The sequence below is a fragment of the Pseudonaja textilis genome, chromosome Z (genome assembly GCF_049901715.1).
Source record: "Pseudonaja textilis isolate UNSWEBS1 chromosome Z, rPseTex1.2, whole genome shotgun sequence".
Classification (NCBI taxonomy): domain Eukaryota; kingdom Metazoa; phylum Chordata; class Lepidosauria; order Squamata; family Elapidae; genus Pseudonaja; species Pseudonaja textilis.
In genome coordinates this window covers 80083138-80097284 of record NC_142008.1, presented here as the reverse complement: position 1 = coordinate 80097284, position 14147 = coordinate 80083138, and the positions used below count along the sequence as shown (strand labels likewise).

Here is a 14147-nt window from a genome sequence, read left to right as displayed (position 1 = left end):
ATTTGTAAATCAACTAGTCAGCAAATGCCCAGCACACTTCAAAGCAGAAACCTTAAACTTTGCTAGCTCCCTTCCCAAGAATGTCAAAGGAAGTCCCTCAAGCAACTAAGAAGAGGTCAGATGGCCAACAATAGGCAATACTAGTCAATCCTTATATCAGATGCAGATCAGAGCAAGCACATACACAGTTCAGTTCAGCTACCAAAAATATAAGATTGTTTATTTTTTAAACATCAGCAAACATAGAACATTGACTGAAAAGGTTGTTGATTTAAGCCTAAATATTATTTTACCTGGAAAAATAAAATTTAATGCAGTCACTATGGCTTTCAAAGCAAAAACCTAACTTATAGCATAACATATGATATCTAACTTCACCAACATCTTATTTATATTTCCTTGGATGAAAGTTAATTAAACATTAGGAAATTTAAATGTATATATTTCTCATAATATGACATTATCATACTGTAAAGATTTTTTTTCAAAAAGTAAAATGTTATGTATTACATTACAGGCAACCCTACCTTGCTTTATGTTGTTTACTCAATGCTATTTACACATTTGTAAATGTCTAAGTAATATCAACTAAACAACATAAAATAATTCCAAAATTTGAAAATCAATTTAGCAAGTGTTTGCATCTTACTGAATACTTCTAATATATATTTAGTATATATTTCCAAAAATATGTTGGGAAATATAGGCTAAATATATATCAGAAGTATCCAGTAAGGATTTACAAATCTTGGGAATTATTTGGCACATATTTATCGCTCAGTTTTATTGTTCATAATCTGAATGATTAAATTGTTCTCTAATATAAACTCCAATAGAAAAGAGTAGAATTTTAAGCAACACTGACAAATAATTTCAATCTGTCATAATACTATACGGGACGTCATGGAGTTCCCATCAATAAATAGAATGTCAAGGCAACAATAAGTAACAAACAAAAAGGAGAAGAAAAAGTCTGATAGGCAGCTGAAGGCATAAAAATATCTTCGTACTTGTAAATACTGACCACATGCTCCGAAACCGGTGGAGAATCTATGTCATGCCGAGTTATAGAACCTAAAGTAGGTTAAAGAAAAGAAAATACAAGAGAAATCATATTAACAATAAATATTGAAAATGTTATACAAAAGAAGGAACTTTTCACCATGTTGTGGTTTTATTTATATAGAAAAAGTATTAGAAAGAAATTCTTCAAAATATTAAGAAAATCCTAACAAATAAATTTTGAACTGGAACTACAAATAGACATAACTAGGCATAATTCCAGGAAGTATACATGTAAAATTTCACAATTTACTAAAAGATATGCTAACAGCTGCAAAAATAAGTTTGGCCAACATTGGAAAGAAGGAACTTTGAAAGGACAATACTGGGATATCAAAATTGGAGAATATGCAGCAATGGAAAGATGGATAGTTTAGAGAAATCTAGCCAAATTTAAGCAAGAATGGTTCCTGTATATACATTATCATCAGGGATGCAATTCAATGGTAAAACAACCAGTTCGGTGAGCGTACCAAATGTGCGCTCTGCACGTGGGCTCTGCGTTTAAAAACACTAATATTTACCTTCAACTGCAGCTGAAGAAAACAGCTGAGGTATGCAAACCGCTCTGCCATGCGAATCAGCTGTGCTCTAACAAAAAGACATAAAGCACAGGAAAGAGCAGGGGCGGGCCATATGCTTGTTGGAGTGAACCAGTTTGGAGCTAGCTGATCGTCGGAACAAGGGGTTCACCCAAACTGGTCTGAACCAGGAGAATCCCACCCCTGAATATCATCTTTGTCAGCCATTTAGTCATGTCCAATCCTCAGCTACTCTATGGATCAGCACTCTCCATGTCCCTTAGTCTCACACTGCCTTCTTTATATCAGCTGTGGTCATCCCAATGTCATTCTTTGGGAATCGGGCCATGCAAGTGGAGGGCGAGCAAAGTGCCATTGTGCAAGTGGCAGGTGCTTGCACAAAACCATCTCCTCTGCCCCTCACTGCTGCTGCCACTAGTCCACAGAGCCAGAAAGATTGGACTATTGGTCTAGAACTTCTTAGTTATTTTTGCAGTCCATGGAATGCATAATACTCTCCAGCACCACAGTTCAAAGGCATCCACCATTCTCCTATCTGCCTTTTTCAGAGTCTTCAAGTTTCTCAGCCATAAGTAGTAAACTATACATTGTATTGCATGGCAAATTTAGAATAGGTTTTTAGGAACAAAATTATGGAACCAATAAGAATAATGAATGAAAGGATTTAAATTGATACTAACAATATTTTTTAATATATAATGTAAAGTTTAAGTATCTTAAGTTGGGCTTAGTGGTTAAGGAAATAAATGGAAGGAAAGAAGACAATGTTTTCTGATAATGCTTGTATTTAAGTCTTGTTTATATTTAGTTGTTTCTTTCTTTTTGTTATTCAACTGTTGCTATCCAATGTATTTCATAATTCTAAAAATATATTTTTAAAAAGGAAAAATAATGGAAGCTGTTTATTATAGCTGCTTACTTGTAATTGTGATTTTTTTTTTACATTGAGCAGGAAATTACACTTCCACATATTCTTTTGTGGAACACTTAAGTGGTTGGAACTCAATCACTAATCACCTTAGTTTTTCATTAAGATCAATATGGCAATACAGGTAGTCCTCAATTTACAACCCTAATTGAACCCCAAATTCTGTTGTTAAGCAAGATAGTTGTTGAGAGGCTTGCCCATTTTATGACCTTTCTTATCATAATTGTTAAGAGAATCACAGTTGTTATTAAGTTAGTAACACGGTTGTTAAGCGAATCTGGATTTCCCATTGACTTTTAGAAGGTTGCAACTGTCATAAATACATGCCAGTTGCCAAGTGTCCAAATCTAATCATGTGACCATGGGGATGCTGCAATAGTTGTATGTGTGAAAAATGGTCATGGTTTTCTGGTGCTGTTGTAACTTTGAATGATCACTAAACAAATGCTCATAAGTCGAAGACTACCTGTATAGTTGTCATGCAGGGAACAGCAGGATAGTATGAATACACACAATAACAATTAAGCAACTAACAGTTATTCTATGCATCATATCATATTAAAGCACACAAAGTCACCTGATAGTGAAATGGGAGTATAATTTTAATACATAAATGATGGGAAAATATAATTTCCTAAAAGAGATAGACTTCAAAACACGGACTCACTGACTGACAATGCAAAGTGATTTGAATTATTCCTCAGTGAAAGAATATCATCTTTTCACTGCTTTGAATCTAACTAAAAATGCACACCTTTTGAGTAAATGACTGGCCAGTGATATCATATATTTGGCTTATCATGGGTAAGACAAAAAAAGCTAAAATCTTCCTTCTCACTTTTTAATTGCAAGCCCCCCAAAGTCTGCTAGGTGAGATGGGTGGTGTTGAAATCTGGAGGATGATAGATAGATGGATGATAAATACATACATGCATGCATACAGACAGACAGACAGATTATAATAAATCACAACATTCTTGGTTGAGACATGAAACATTTTCTTCATCTTCAAGGAAAAAACAGTCCAGTTACCTTTTGGAAAAAGTACCTCTGAGACAGTTAAAAGTATAATTTTGAAATATTAGTATTGATAAGAATTCTTTTCATGTAATATGAAATTAATTAGACAAATAGACCAGAACTTGATGGCAATGTTGATTATTTGACATCAAAGAAAAAAAATTCTGGATTTTACAAATAAGGAAATTATACTATGAGACTGTGTATCTCAGAGCTGCCATCTTTTGCTCACTTCTATTCTTTACTTAGATGCCAGTCTGCCATACCTTACAGGAAGAGGGGAACTCAAGGGGGAATCAGAAGGGGAACCTACAAGCAAGATATGGGAAACCAAGAGCAATAATCATGCCGTCCTGAGATATCTATGGTCCTGGGAATGGAATGCAACATCTATCTTCTATCAACCACAACAGGGAATGTTACCAAAACATCTTCTCTAAATATGACTAATGGGGAGAAAATGAGGGGGTGGCTTGGGAAGGGCAATGCAGCCCAGTGCTCCCAGTGTGATAAGGAGGGCCACGGAGCCATCAATTGCCTCTCACAATGCCAGATGTCCACCTTTTACCTCAGGCAAAGCAGGCAGGCAGATTGAGTTGCTCACAGAATCACAGATTCATTCAGAGATCTAGCTATCTGCCATTGGCTAGCTCAGTCTGTCACATGAAATTTGCTTGCAAGCAAACTCATAATTAACTCACAACACACCATGTATGTAAATATTGATTTTTTTTCTTTAAAAAAAGCAATTTTTACCTAAAATCAGACAAAGCAGGCAGATTGAGTTGCTCACAGATCCATTCAGTGATCTATCTATCTGCCATCAGCGAGCTCAGTCTCTCAAATTTGCTTGCCATGAGTCTGCACTGAATTTGCTTGCAAGCAAACCTTCAGTCCTAAGGGAAGCAGAGCCAAAGATCTAAAGACTAGCTAGAAAGCAAGAAATCCAACCATTTCCTGCTTCCTAGCTAATCTAAATCTCCCAGCACAGCAGAAGAGATGATGGTCAGAAAAAGGAAAAATAGAAATTTTAGCAGGCAAGTTTGCTGGGTAATGAGTGAGTGGGCAGGGAGGGTTCCTGCGGGCCATGTGGGCAACACAGCCTTGTGTTTCTGTGCAGCCTGGATTAATTGCTTTGGGGGGGTGCTCTGGGAGTGAGATTTCTCTGTGGCCCAACAAATTTTTCTCACAGCCCACCAGTGGGCCGCAGCCCACCGGTTGGCAACCACTGAACTAAACTACTTGGGCTACTGTAACTTGCATGAAGGAGTGAAGCTGGACCTAGAGAAGCTATGAGCAATATTCAAAGGCGAGGCTCCTCACATGAGGAAACAATTACAAAGCTTTCTCGGTACCTACACACTTCTACTGAAAATTCATCCATGCCTTCAGATCATACTGCCAATCACCGATTTGCTAAAAACCAAGGGGCGAGTAAACCATGACTGAGTCAATTGTTCCAATGGATTATGAAGTGCCAAGCAGCTTTTGAAAGCTTAAAAGACTTTTCACTGCAGAGTCCATCAGTCTAACACCAAAATGTGGATGAGCCTTTTTGTTTTTCAGGTGGACATCAGTGATGTCGCTGGAGGGGCTGTTCCACCACCCCCAAAAAACCTCAAGAGTTCTTGTAATGTCTTATTCCTGTAATCCTGCACCTTCACTTCTAGGAAATTCTTGGAAGCTGAGTGCAGATGGGCAGTGTGGGAAAAGGAAGCCTATGTTGTATGCTGGGCCCTATGATTTGATGCCATTTATTCAAGAGCAGTAAGATCTCTTTCCAGGTGTGGATAAACCACAAAAACCTAGAAGCATGCAAAATGCCATGAAAACTCTCTCTTCCAAACAAGTGAATGGGTGCTGTACTTTCACTGGCTTAATTTCTCCCTGCACTATTTGCTAGGGAGAGGGGAAAGTTCCCGGCTAATATATTGTCTCCACAAGCACAATAAAACAGCTCCAGAGAGGAGGCTGTTAACTCCATCTTCCCTTCTCAATGAATTATAGCTCCTGTGATTGGGCAAAAAACAGGGTGAAAACCCAGCTACCTGATGAACTCACTCAAATGTTACGTCTGCCCTGGTGGATGATGTATGGTTTAAACAACATAAAAACAACATGACACTATGCAACAGCTTAGTGTGGATGGGGACAAGCTTTATAGCCTGGTACTAGAATGCTGCCATTATTCCAAGATAACTGGCCACTTCGCATTTGTAAAAATCTCTTTCTCTGATAAACTGAAAGACAAAAAGGATAAGTACAAAAATTGGAAACAGGGACAAATAACTAGGGCAGAGTATCATCAAATAGCCTGAATCTTCAAAGATGAAGTCAGGAAAGCAAAGGAATAAAGATTTGCAACAAAAGTCAAAGATAATTAAAAGTTTATTTCAACATATAAATAGCAACAAGGAACAGTCAAGGAACACTAAAGAGAGAAGCTGGCAAGGAAGTAACAGGCAGTAGAGAGAAAACAAGAGCTCATTCTTTGTATTAGTCTACACACAGAAAGAAACTATAGCCCAACCCATCAGAAACTGTAAAAAACAGACTAGAAATAAAAATTAAAATAAGCAAGAAAATAGTGAGAGAAACCCTATCTGATTTTGACAAATATAAATCCCTGGGACCTGATGGATTACATCCCAGCGTTCTGAAGGAGCTTGCAGATGCTGTGTTAGAACCATTGTACCATATCTTTCAAAAATCCTGGAGCACTGGGAAATTATCAGAGGATTGGAAAAGAGCTGGTGTGGATCCCATCTTCAAAAAAGGGGAAAAATAGACCTAGGAAATTACACATCAAATATTCTAATATCCGTACCTGGGAAGATACTGGAAAAAAATATCAAAAAACAGAACTGTGAATATCTAGAAAAGTTATAACTAATTAGTAAGGGTTTGTTAAAAAGAGATCACGCCAAAGTAATCTTATTTCATTTTTTGACAAAGTGACCAAATTAGTAGACTAGCAAAATGCTGTGAACATAGTATATTTAGACTTCAGCAAGGCATTTGGCAAAGTAGACCACTACTCACTTCTGGGTAAACTAGAAAAATGTGGGATAGATAGCAACACCACCAGATGGATTTGTAACTGGCTGACAAACCATGCTCAATGAATAGTTCTTAATGGTACTACATCTACATGGAGGGAAGTAAGCAGTTGGATACCACAAGATTTCATCTTAGGCCCAGTACTCTTCAATATCTTCATAAATGACTTAGATGAAGTAATAGAAGGGAAACTCATCAAATTTGCAGATGACACTAAGCTGGCAGGAATAGCCAACACCCCAGAAGACAAACTCGGGATCCAAAAAGATCTTGACAGACCCTATCCATTAACTTAAAATTTAATGTGAAGAAAAACATGATTTTACACCTAGGCAGGAAAACCAAAGATACAAGTACAGATTAGGTGAAATCTGGCTTAAAAACAGTAATTGTGAATGGGACCTTGAAATCCTAGATAGTGGTGGGATTCTACCAGTTTCCCTACCGGTTCAGTGATCACACACTTCGCGTGTGCGCAGCTTTCCAAACACCAGCTGAGGCTCTGCCACATCAATCAGCTGAGAGATAAAGAACAGAAAAGCACAGGGGTAGGTGGGAGGGCTAGTCCTGCGCTTTTCTCTTCTTTCTCCTCTCAGCTGATCATCGGAACTTTTTTACGACCGGTTCAGATGAACCGGGCTGAACCAGTAACATTTCACCACTGGTCCTAGTGGATGATCACTTAAACATGAGCCAGCGGTATGTGGCAGCAACTGAAAAAGCTAATACAACCCTTGGTTATATAAACAGAGGCACAGAATCAAAATCACATGAAGTATTAGTACAGTTTTATAAATCCATAGTAAGACCACACCTGGAATACTGCATCCTGTTTTAATCACCACTTTACAAAAAGATGTTGACACTTTGGGAAAAAGTGAAAAGAAGAGCAACTAAGATAATTAAGGGCCTGGAGACAAAAAAACGTATGAAGAAAAGTTGCTGGAATTGGGAAGAGAAAAGAAGGACTAGGAGTTTCATGATAGCAGAATTCCGTATTTGAAGGCCACAAAGCGCCAGAAGGCAAGAAAAGAAACAATGGATGGAAACTAATCAAGGAGAGAAGCAACTTGGAATTAAGGAGAAACTTCCTAACAGCTTGCCTTCAGAAGCTGTAGGTGCTTCATCACTGGGAATTTTTAAGAAAAGACTGGACCACCACCTATCTGAAATGGTATTGGGTCTTCTGCTTGAGCAGGGGGTTCGACTAGAAGACCTCTAAGGTCCCTTCCAGCTCTATTCTGATTGATTGAAAACCCTACATTTAGTAAGGTGTTAATTTTGGTGGCCAAGCATGAAAAAGGATATAGAAAGATATATGGCCAGCTGTGCTGTGTGCACTGCAACCCAAAAACACCATGGTCTCTTACAACAGGTGACTAACCTACTGCCCCCTGGGAGCAAACCACCATGGATGTTATTGTAGAATTACCCAACAATTCAGGCAACACCATCATATGCTGGTCATGACCATTTTTCCAAGCAAATATATTTATTGCCATGTCAGAAAATTCCCTTGGCACAAACCTTAGTTAAACTCTGTGTGCAACATGTCTGCTAGCTCCATGGTGCCCCAGAGATGATCATCTCTGACAGAGGCAAATTATTTACATCCTGCTTTTGGTGTGAATTCTTAACATAATTGGGAACATCCCAAAAGCTTGGCAACTTGCACCATCTGGCCAAAATGGAGGCTGTGAACATATGAATGGTATCATGGAACAATGCCTCCGTTACTATATCAATTAACAACAAGACTATTGGTGCAACATCCTCCCTTTTGTGGCGGTGGCCTATAATGCCATGCACTCTGCATTATATATTCGCACCATTCCATGTAGCAACGGGGCAAGATTTCATGGCTATGCCAGAGCTCCCACAGCAGATCCTCCCCCCATCGCTGACTGGATACTATCCCTACAAAATACTATCATTTGCAAAGTGCTGGAGAATCCAGGGAAAGCCACAAAAAAAGGCAAACACAAGCTGGATTTCAAGTAGGAAATGAAGTTTTCCTCTCTGCAAAGTACTTGCAGTCCAGACAACCTTTGAAATAAAAATGGGGTTTCCAGCATGTTGGTCCATTTCCCATTGTCAGGATCATCAACTCTGTAATTATAAAAATAAAACTACCTAAGACCATCCAACAAGTTCACCCAGTGTTCCACTGCAGCCTTCTAAAATCAGACACAAATCACTGTGCACCCTACTACAAAACCACCACTACCTCCCGTCCTGATTGAAGGGGATCAACACTTTGAAATTAAAGATATTTTAGACTTGTGTCTCCACAGAAGCCATCTCCAATATCTAGTTCTGTGGGAGCATTTCCCTGCTTCTGAATCTGAATGGGTCCCATGTCAAATCCCTTCCACAACCGACCCTTACAAGCCTAAATAATTCCTAATTTTTCTTTCCATTTTCTCTTTTCTCCCCTCCAGGTTTAGCTCTTATCAAGGGGGGCAAAATGTCAGAACTGCCATCTTTAGCTCACTTCTATGCACTTCTATGCTTCATTTAAATGCCAATCTGCCATAAGTTATGGGGAGAGGGGACGTTGGGGAGGGAATCAGAACTGGGAAACTGCAAGCAAAATATGGGTATAGTTGTGCCAACGTTTTAGGCTTTTAGTAAAAATAATCTTCTTTTGCTACATATGAAGTTGAGAGTGATTTTTTTTCCTGAGGGACCAGGTTTGGGCCAGATCTGACAGAGGAGAATATTTATAGTTGAACTGTGGGGTTCTTGCTGCATTCTAAGTTTGGTTGTTTTCTTTCACACATTTTACTACCCAACTAGGTATTCTCATTAATTCTAGAAGACAGTGGGATTTACTCTCTGGCATTTGCTCTGTCAGTATTTGTGGGAGTACTTTTGATGACTCCTATTTATAGTTCGATTGAATTGGTATTTTCTTGTTTAGGGTATAGTTAACTTCTTGATGGTTACTTTTGTGTCAAACTTGATATTAGCCTCTACTTATCTGGGTGTTGATTGTTGGGGGAAAATGCTTTAGTCTTTCAGTTTTTCATTGTCTCTTGAATGACATGTAGATATTGTTTATCTTTATGTGCCTGTTGATGGCTAAATGCCTGGCTTCTGAGTATTGTCTAGCATTTTTGGACTTAGCTTGATCTCATAGACCCAAAATTTCCCAGTAGTATTCCCGTTGTATTATAAAAAGTTCCAAATGTAATTAATGGCGCAGCATTATGGTGCAACAAAACACAAAACTAGGAAATTGGGGAATATACTTTTGAATCCTTGTCTGACAAAAGTAACATTAAACAGAAATCACATTTCCTAACAGAAAATTATTTTTTTTAAAAAAGGAGGATTAGTTTTAGACAGAAGATAACAAGAAAAAAACTCTAGCATCCAATGAAACTGTACTTGTTTCTACACATAAAATGACATTTCAGATACTTTTGGAACCATCAATATGTTTTGAATAAATTTATTTTAATTAAATAAACAAACAAACAAATAAATGTTAAGCTTTGTTTAAAAAAAAGCTAAAGAAGCTGAGGAACTACCTTAGTTTGGAAACTGTGCAAGCTGCAGGGATATAATGGGCTTCTTTTGTGCAGTAGAAACACCAAAACTTTAATTTTCTGATAGTATATTGGTAGCTTTTGTTCTGCACAGAATAAATGCTTTTCTCATGTTCCCCTGTGAACCTAATTACATTGTTGATATAGAGTAATGTTGGAATTGCACAATCAGCTAAAATAGATGGGTGAAGGATTGAAACAGCAAGCACTTGGATTTAAATAGAGATTAGAAAGCAATGAAGATGACATGAAATCTTGTCTTACACCTTTATAGTTTGGAACTGTTTTAGATAAATTTTCCCAAGGGTTACATCTAATTCTCAGAGAGTTATTTGAATAAAGTGACTGAATAATTAGGAGCAGTTTTTTTATCAATAATGGAAAGGTTCAGATGGTCTCACAGTGTCTTCCTTGGTATTAGGTAAAATGTGACTTAGAATCAACAAAAGTTGTAAAAGGGGACACAATATTTTCCTGTCAAATGATAGAGAACTAAACAATGGCCCACCACTGATTGTTTCCCTCTAAATTCAGCCTGTTCTTCAGCAATAATATTTGCATTTTTACCTAATCTACTAATTTTAAATATAAATGTCTGTCATAAAGTTTATTTACTATGGTTAATGAATTAATAGGCCTTTAATTTATAGGGTTGCGAATATTTAGTTTACTTTTGTATAATTGTGCATATATATATAGACTGATTCCAATCAGATGGAAATATTTTAAATATTTGAAGGCGAATGAATGAAACAATACCAGATAATTGGATAGAGCCTAATATAGCATTGATTCCAAAAGATGACCAAGGCATGACTTCACTAAAAATTATTATTCAGTACCATTAATAACTATAGGATATTTCCAATTATTTTTCTGATTAGGATGAAAGTAATTTTAGAAGACTTTATTCATGAAGATTAATGTGGGTTTTATTATGGTTGTCTTTTGGAATCAATGCTAAATTAGCCTCTATCCAACTATTAGTTATTGATTTGATTATTCATATAATATTTTATTGTGCTGTATTGTAATATTATATTATGTTATATTACATTATATTTTAGTTTGTAGTATAGCACTATAAGATAAGATGATAAGGTAATTGTATATCAAAACCAAAAAAGTTACACTTTAGCTTGGTATAATTTGTATATCCAGCCTTAGATCAAAATTTTTTGGGTTATTTTACTATGACTATATATTAGCAACCTTATGCAGGCATTTCCCTCTCATACAAGTATATAATCATGCCAAACTTTAACCATGCAAACCCATCGTGTAGTTTTAATTTAGTCTCTACTGTGTGTTTTGTAATAATACAATAAATTAAGAATAATTCAATTGATTTGATTGATTGATTAAATGCCATCAGTTAAGAGCCATAGTGGCACAGTGGGTAGAATTTAATGCTGCAGGCTAACTCAGTGGTCACTTCAGGAGTTTGAGTCTGAGAGATTCAAGGTTGATTCAGCCTTCCATCCTTCTGAGGTTGGTAAAATGAGGACCCAGATTGTTGGAGGCAATAGGCTGACTCTGAGAGAGGGCTAGAAAGCACTGTGAAGTGGTATATAAGTCTAAGTGCTATTGCTATCAATTATTTTTGACATTTAAAGAAAACACAGAGATTTTCTCTAGGAGGAGGATAACCAACCAAACAAAAAATGAACTTACCCTGAATTGCTGGTCCCCAAGCAAATAAATAGTACCAACTTAGGTGGAGATCTACGATAGTTTCATCCCTGGGAACCTTCACTGGGCGCTTAAATCGACATGTGACACGGTTATTTTCAAAAATACCTTCTTCATCTCTGGCGGGGTTTCTTTGAATCTCTTTTGCCCACTGACCAACATTGTAGAAGTGATGTATTCTGACTCTTCCATTATCATCATGAACACAGGCCATAACATCATCTCCACCCTAATTGAAAAATGAACTCAGAATTTCACTTGAAGATTTCTACTGAAGTATGAAGTTAGGTAATCTTGGCATAAGTGATCTCAATGTTGGGGAATGAGATAAGGGTCAAATTGCTGAGATATTATGATGCTCTGAGAGAATATCATGCTTCTTTTGGCCTGCTGCACTCACCTTCATTCAAGTCCTCCCAGCAACCTACTTTCTCTGCAATCTCTGTCTTTTGACTGCCCTGACTATGGAATTGCCTCCCTCTGCTGCCCTCAGCTGATCCTGACTGTCTTGCACCTCGTGCTGCTGCAGGGATGCATCCAGGCAAAGCAGCTGTTGGCCCTTTCAAGGAGGAAGAAGATGGCAAAGTTCAGTTGAGAGCAATGGGGGAAACAGAGGTAGCTGTTGATGCTGTTGGCAGTGGAGTGCAGGACAGCCAAAAGGCATGAGGATGAGCATCGTGAAGGCCTTGCAAAAGCTTGACAAAGGGTCAACAGCTGCCTCAGCTGGACATGCCTTGTCACCAGTGGGAGCAAGAAGACAGAAAAGGATAGATGGCAGGGATAGATGGTAGCAGGATGCAAGGCAGCCAGAAGGGCCGAGGTGGGAGGAGATAGGCAGATGGGAGAAATTAAAGTGCATGTTGTGGTTGAAAATAGGGATAAGCTGCCTGAATTTTGATAATATAAAGTAGGATACTATAATTTTGAGAACCAATCATAATTGCCATTTTTCTGATGTCATAATAACTGAATGGTTGCTGAATGATCACTGAATGAGGATTACCTATTTGTAACCTTACAAATAAAGATAACGCCAGTACCCATGACTGGTGCTTCTTGTCTGAACTACTTCTAAGAACTGACAGATAAACCTAGGTTAAAATTCCATCTTATGATATTAAACCCACTCGTTTCTTCTTTTTTTCTAGAATGTCAAGCCCTGTTCTTTATGGCTTTCATATATCTAACAACGTATACAGTAACCAAAATAGGATCAAATCAAATTGCTACTGATAGGCACAACTTATTTTCTTAATTAGTGGGATAGAGGGCACAAAATTTGTGTGTTAGATTCTTATCCCTCCTGGCCAGTTAAGGCATCGTGGGAGGGGACACTTGAATGGGTCTGGGAAAACTCTTAGAAAATCTGCTTAAAAGGATCATTGCATGACCCAGCTAGCCAGTACAGATTTGTCCAGTTTCCAACCTCTCCTTTCTAGGGAAGATGATGAAGATAGTGGTTACATGGCAGCTTTAGAGAACTCTGGATGAAGTAGATTATTTAGAACCCTTTAGGTCAAGTTTAGTCCAGGGTTTGGGACTTAGACAGCACAAATGAATGAGCTCTAGTGGAAGCAGGAGGGAGGTTAATGTATCCACCCTAGTTCTCCTTGACCTCTCAGAGGCATTCAATACTATCGAATATGATATCCTTCTGAGCCAGCTCCAGGAATAGGGATGAATGGCACTGTATTCTGCTGGTTCTCCTCCTTCCTCCATGGCCAATTCTAGTTAGTGTTAATAGAGGGAGAGAGATCTAGCTTGAAGTCCCTACTTTTTGGGATGACTCAGTATTCCGTTCTCTCTCCTCTTCTATTTAATATTTACATGAGGCTGTTGGGTGAGGAGGTGGTTTCATTGTTTGGGGTAAGTTATCACCACTATGCAGTATGTAGATGACACCCAGCTTTTTATCTCTACTCCATACCCTTGAGTGATGCCATAGATATCTACCTCAGTATCTGAGGGCTGTTGGGAAATAGATGGAGTGAACATTTCTGTTTCTAGCAAGACAGAGTGGTTGTAGTATTTGGACTCTTGGAGACAAGGTTCTTCCATCTCTGTTCTGGATGGGGTTGCACTGCCCCAAACAGACCCAGTGCACAGTCTTGCAGGGGTCCTCCTGCTCCTGCTCGAAAAGTGGCAGATGTAGCTTGGAGGGCCTTTGCACACCTTCAGGTGGAGCATATTTGCTTCTATACCTCGACTGAGAGACCCTGCTCACAGTAACTCACATATTATAATCTCTAGGTTAAACTACTCTAACACATTCTACATGGGGTTGCCCTT

The 14147-nt window shown here is 38.1% G+C and overlaps 1 protein-coding gene across 1 annotated transcript in view; it reads right to left on the bottom strand.

Annotated features, from left to right (window-relative positions):
- Positions 1-204: 204 nt before the first annotated feature.
- Positions 205-14147, bottom strand: part of FRRS1L (ferric chelate reductase 1 like) — a 44882-nt gene continuing 30939 nt past the window's right edge. The window contains exons 4-5 of the mRNA XM_026721707.2: positions 11841-12087; positions 205-1074 (exon numbers count right to left, since the gene is read on the bottom strand). Of these exons, the coding sequence (XP_026577492.1) occupies positions 902-1074; positions 11841-12087 (420 nt within the window). The 3' untranslated portion in view covers positions 205-901. The remainder of the gene's footprint in view (positions 1075-11840; positions 12088-14147) is intronic.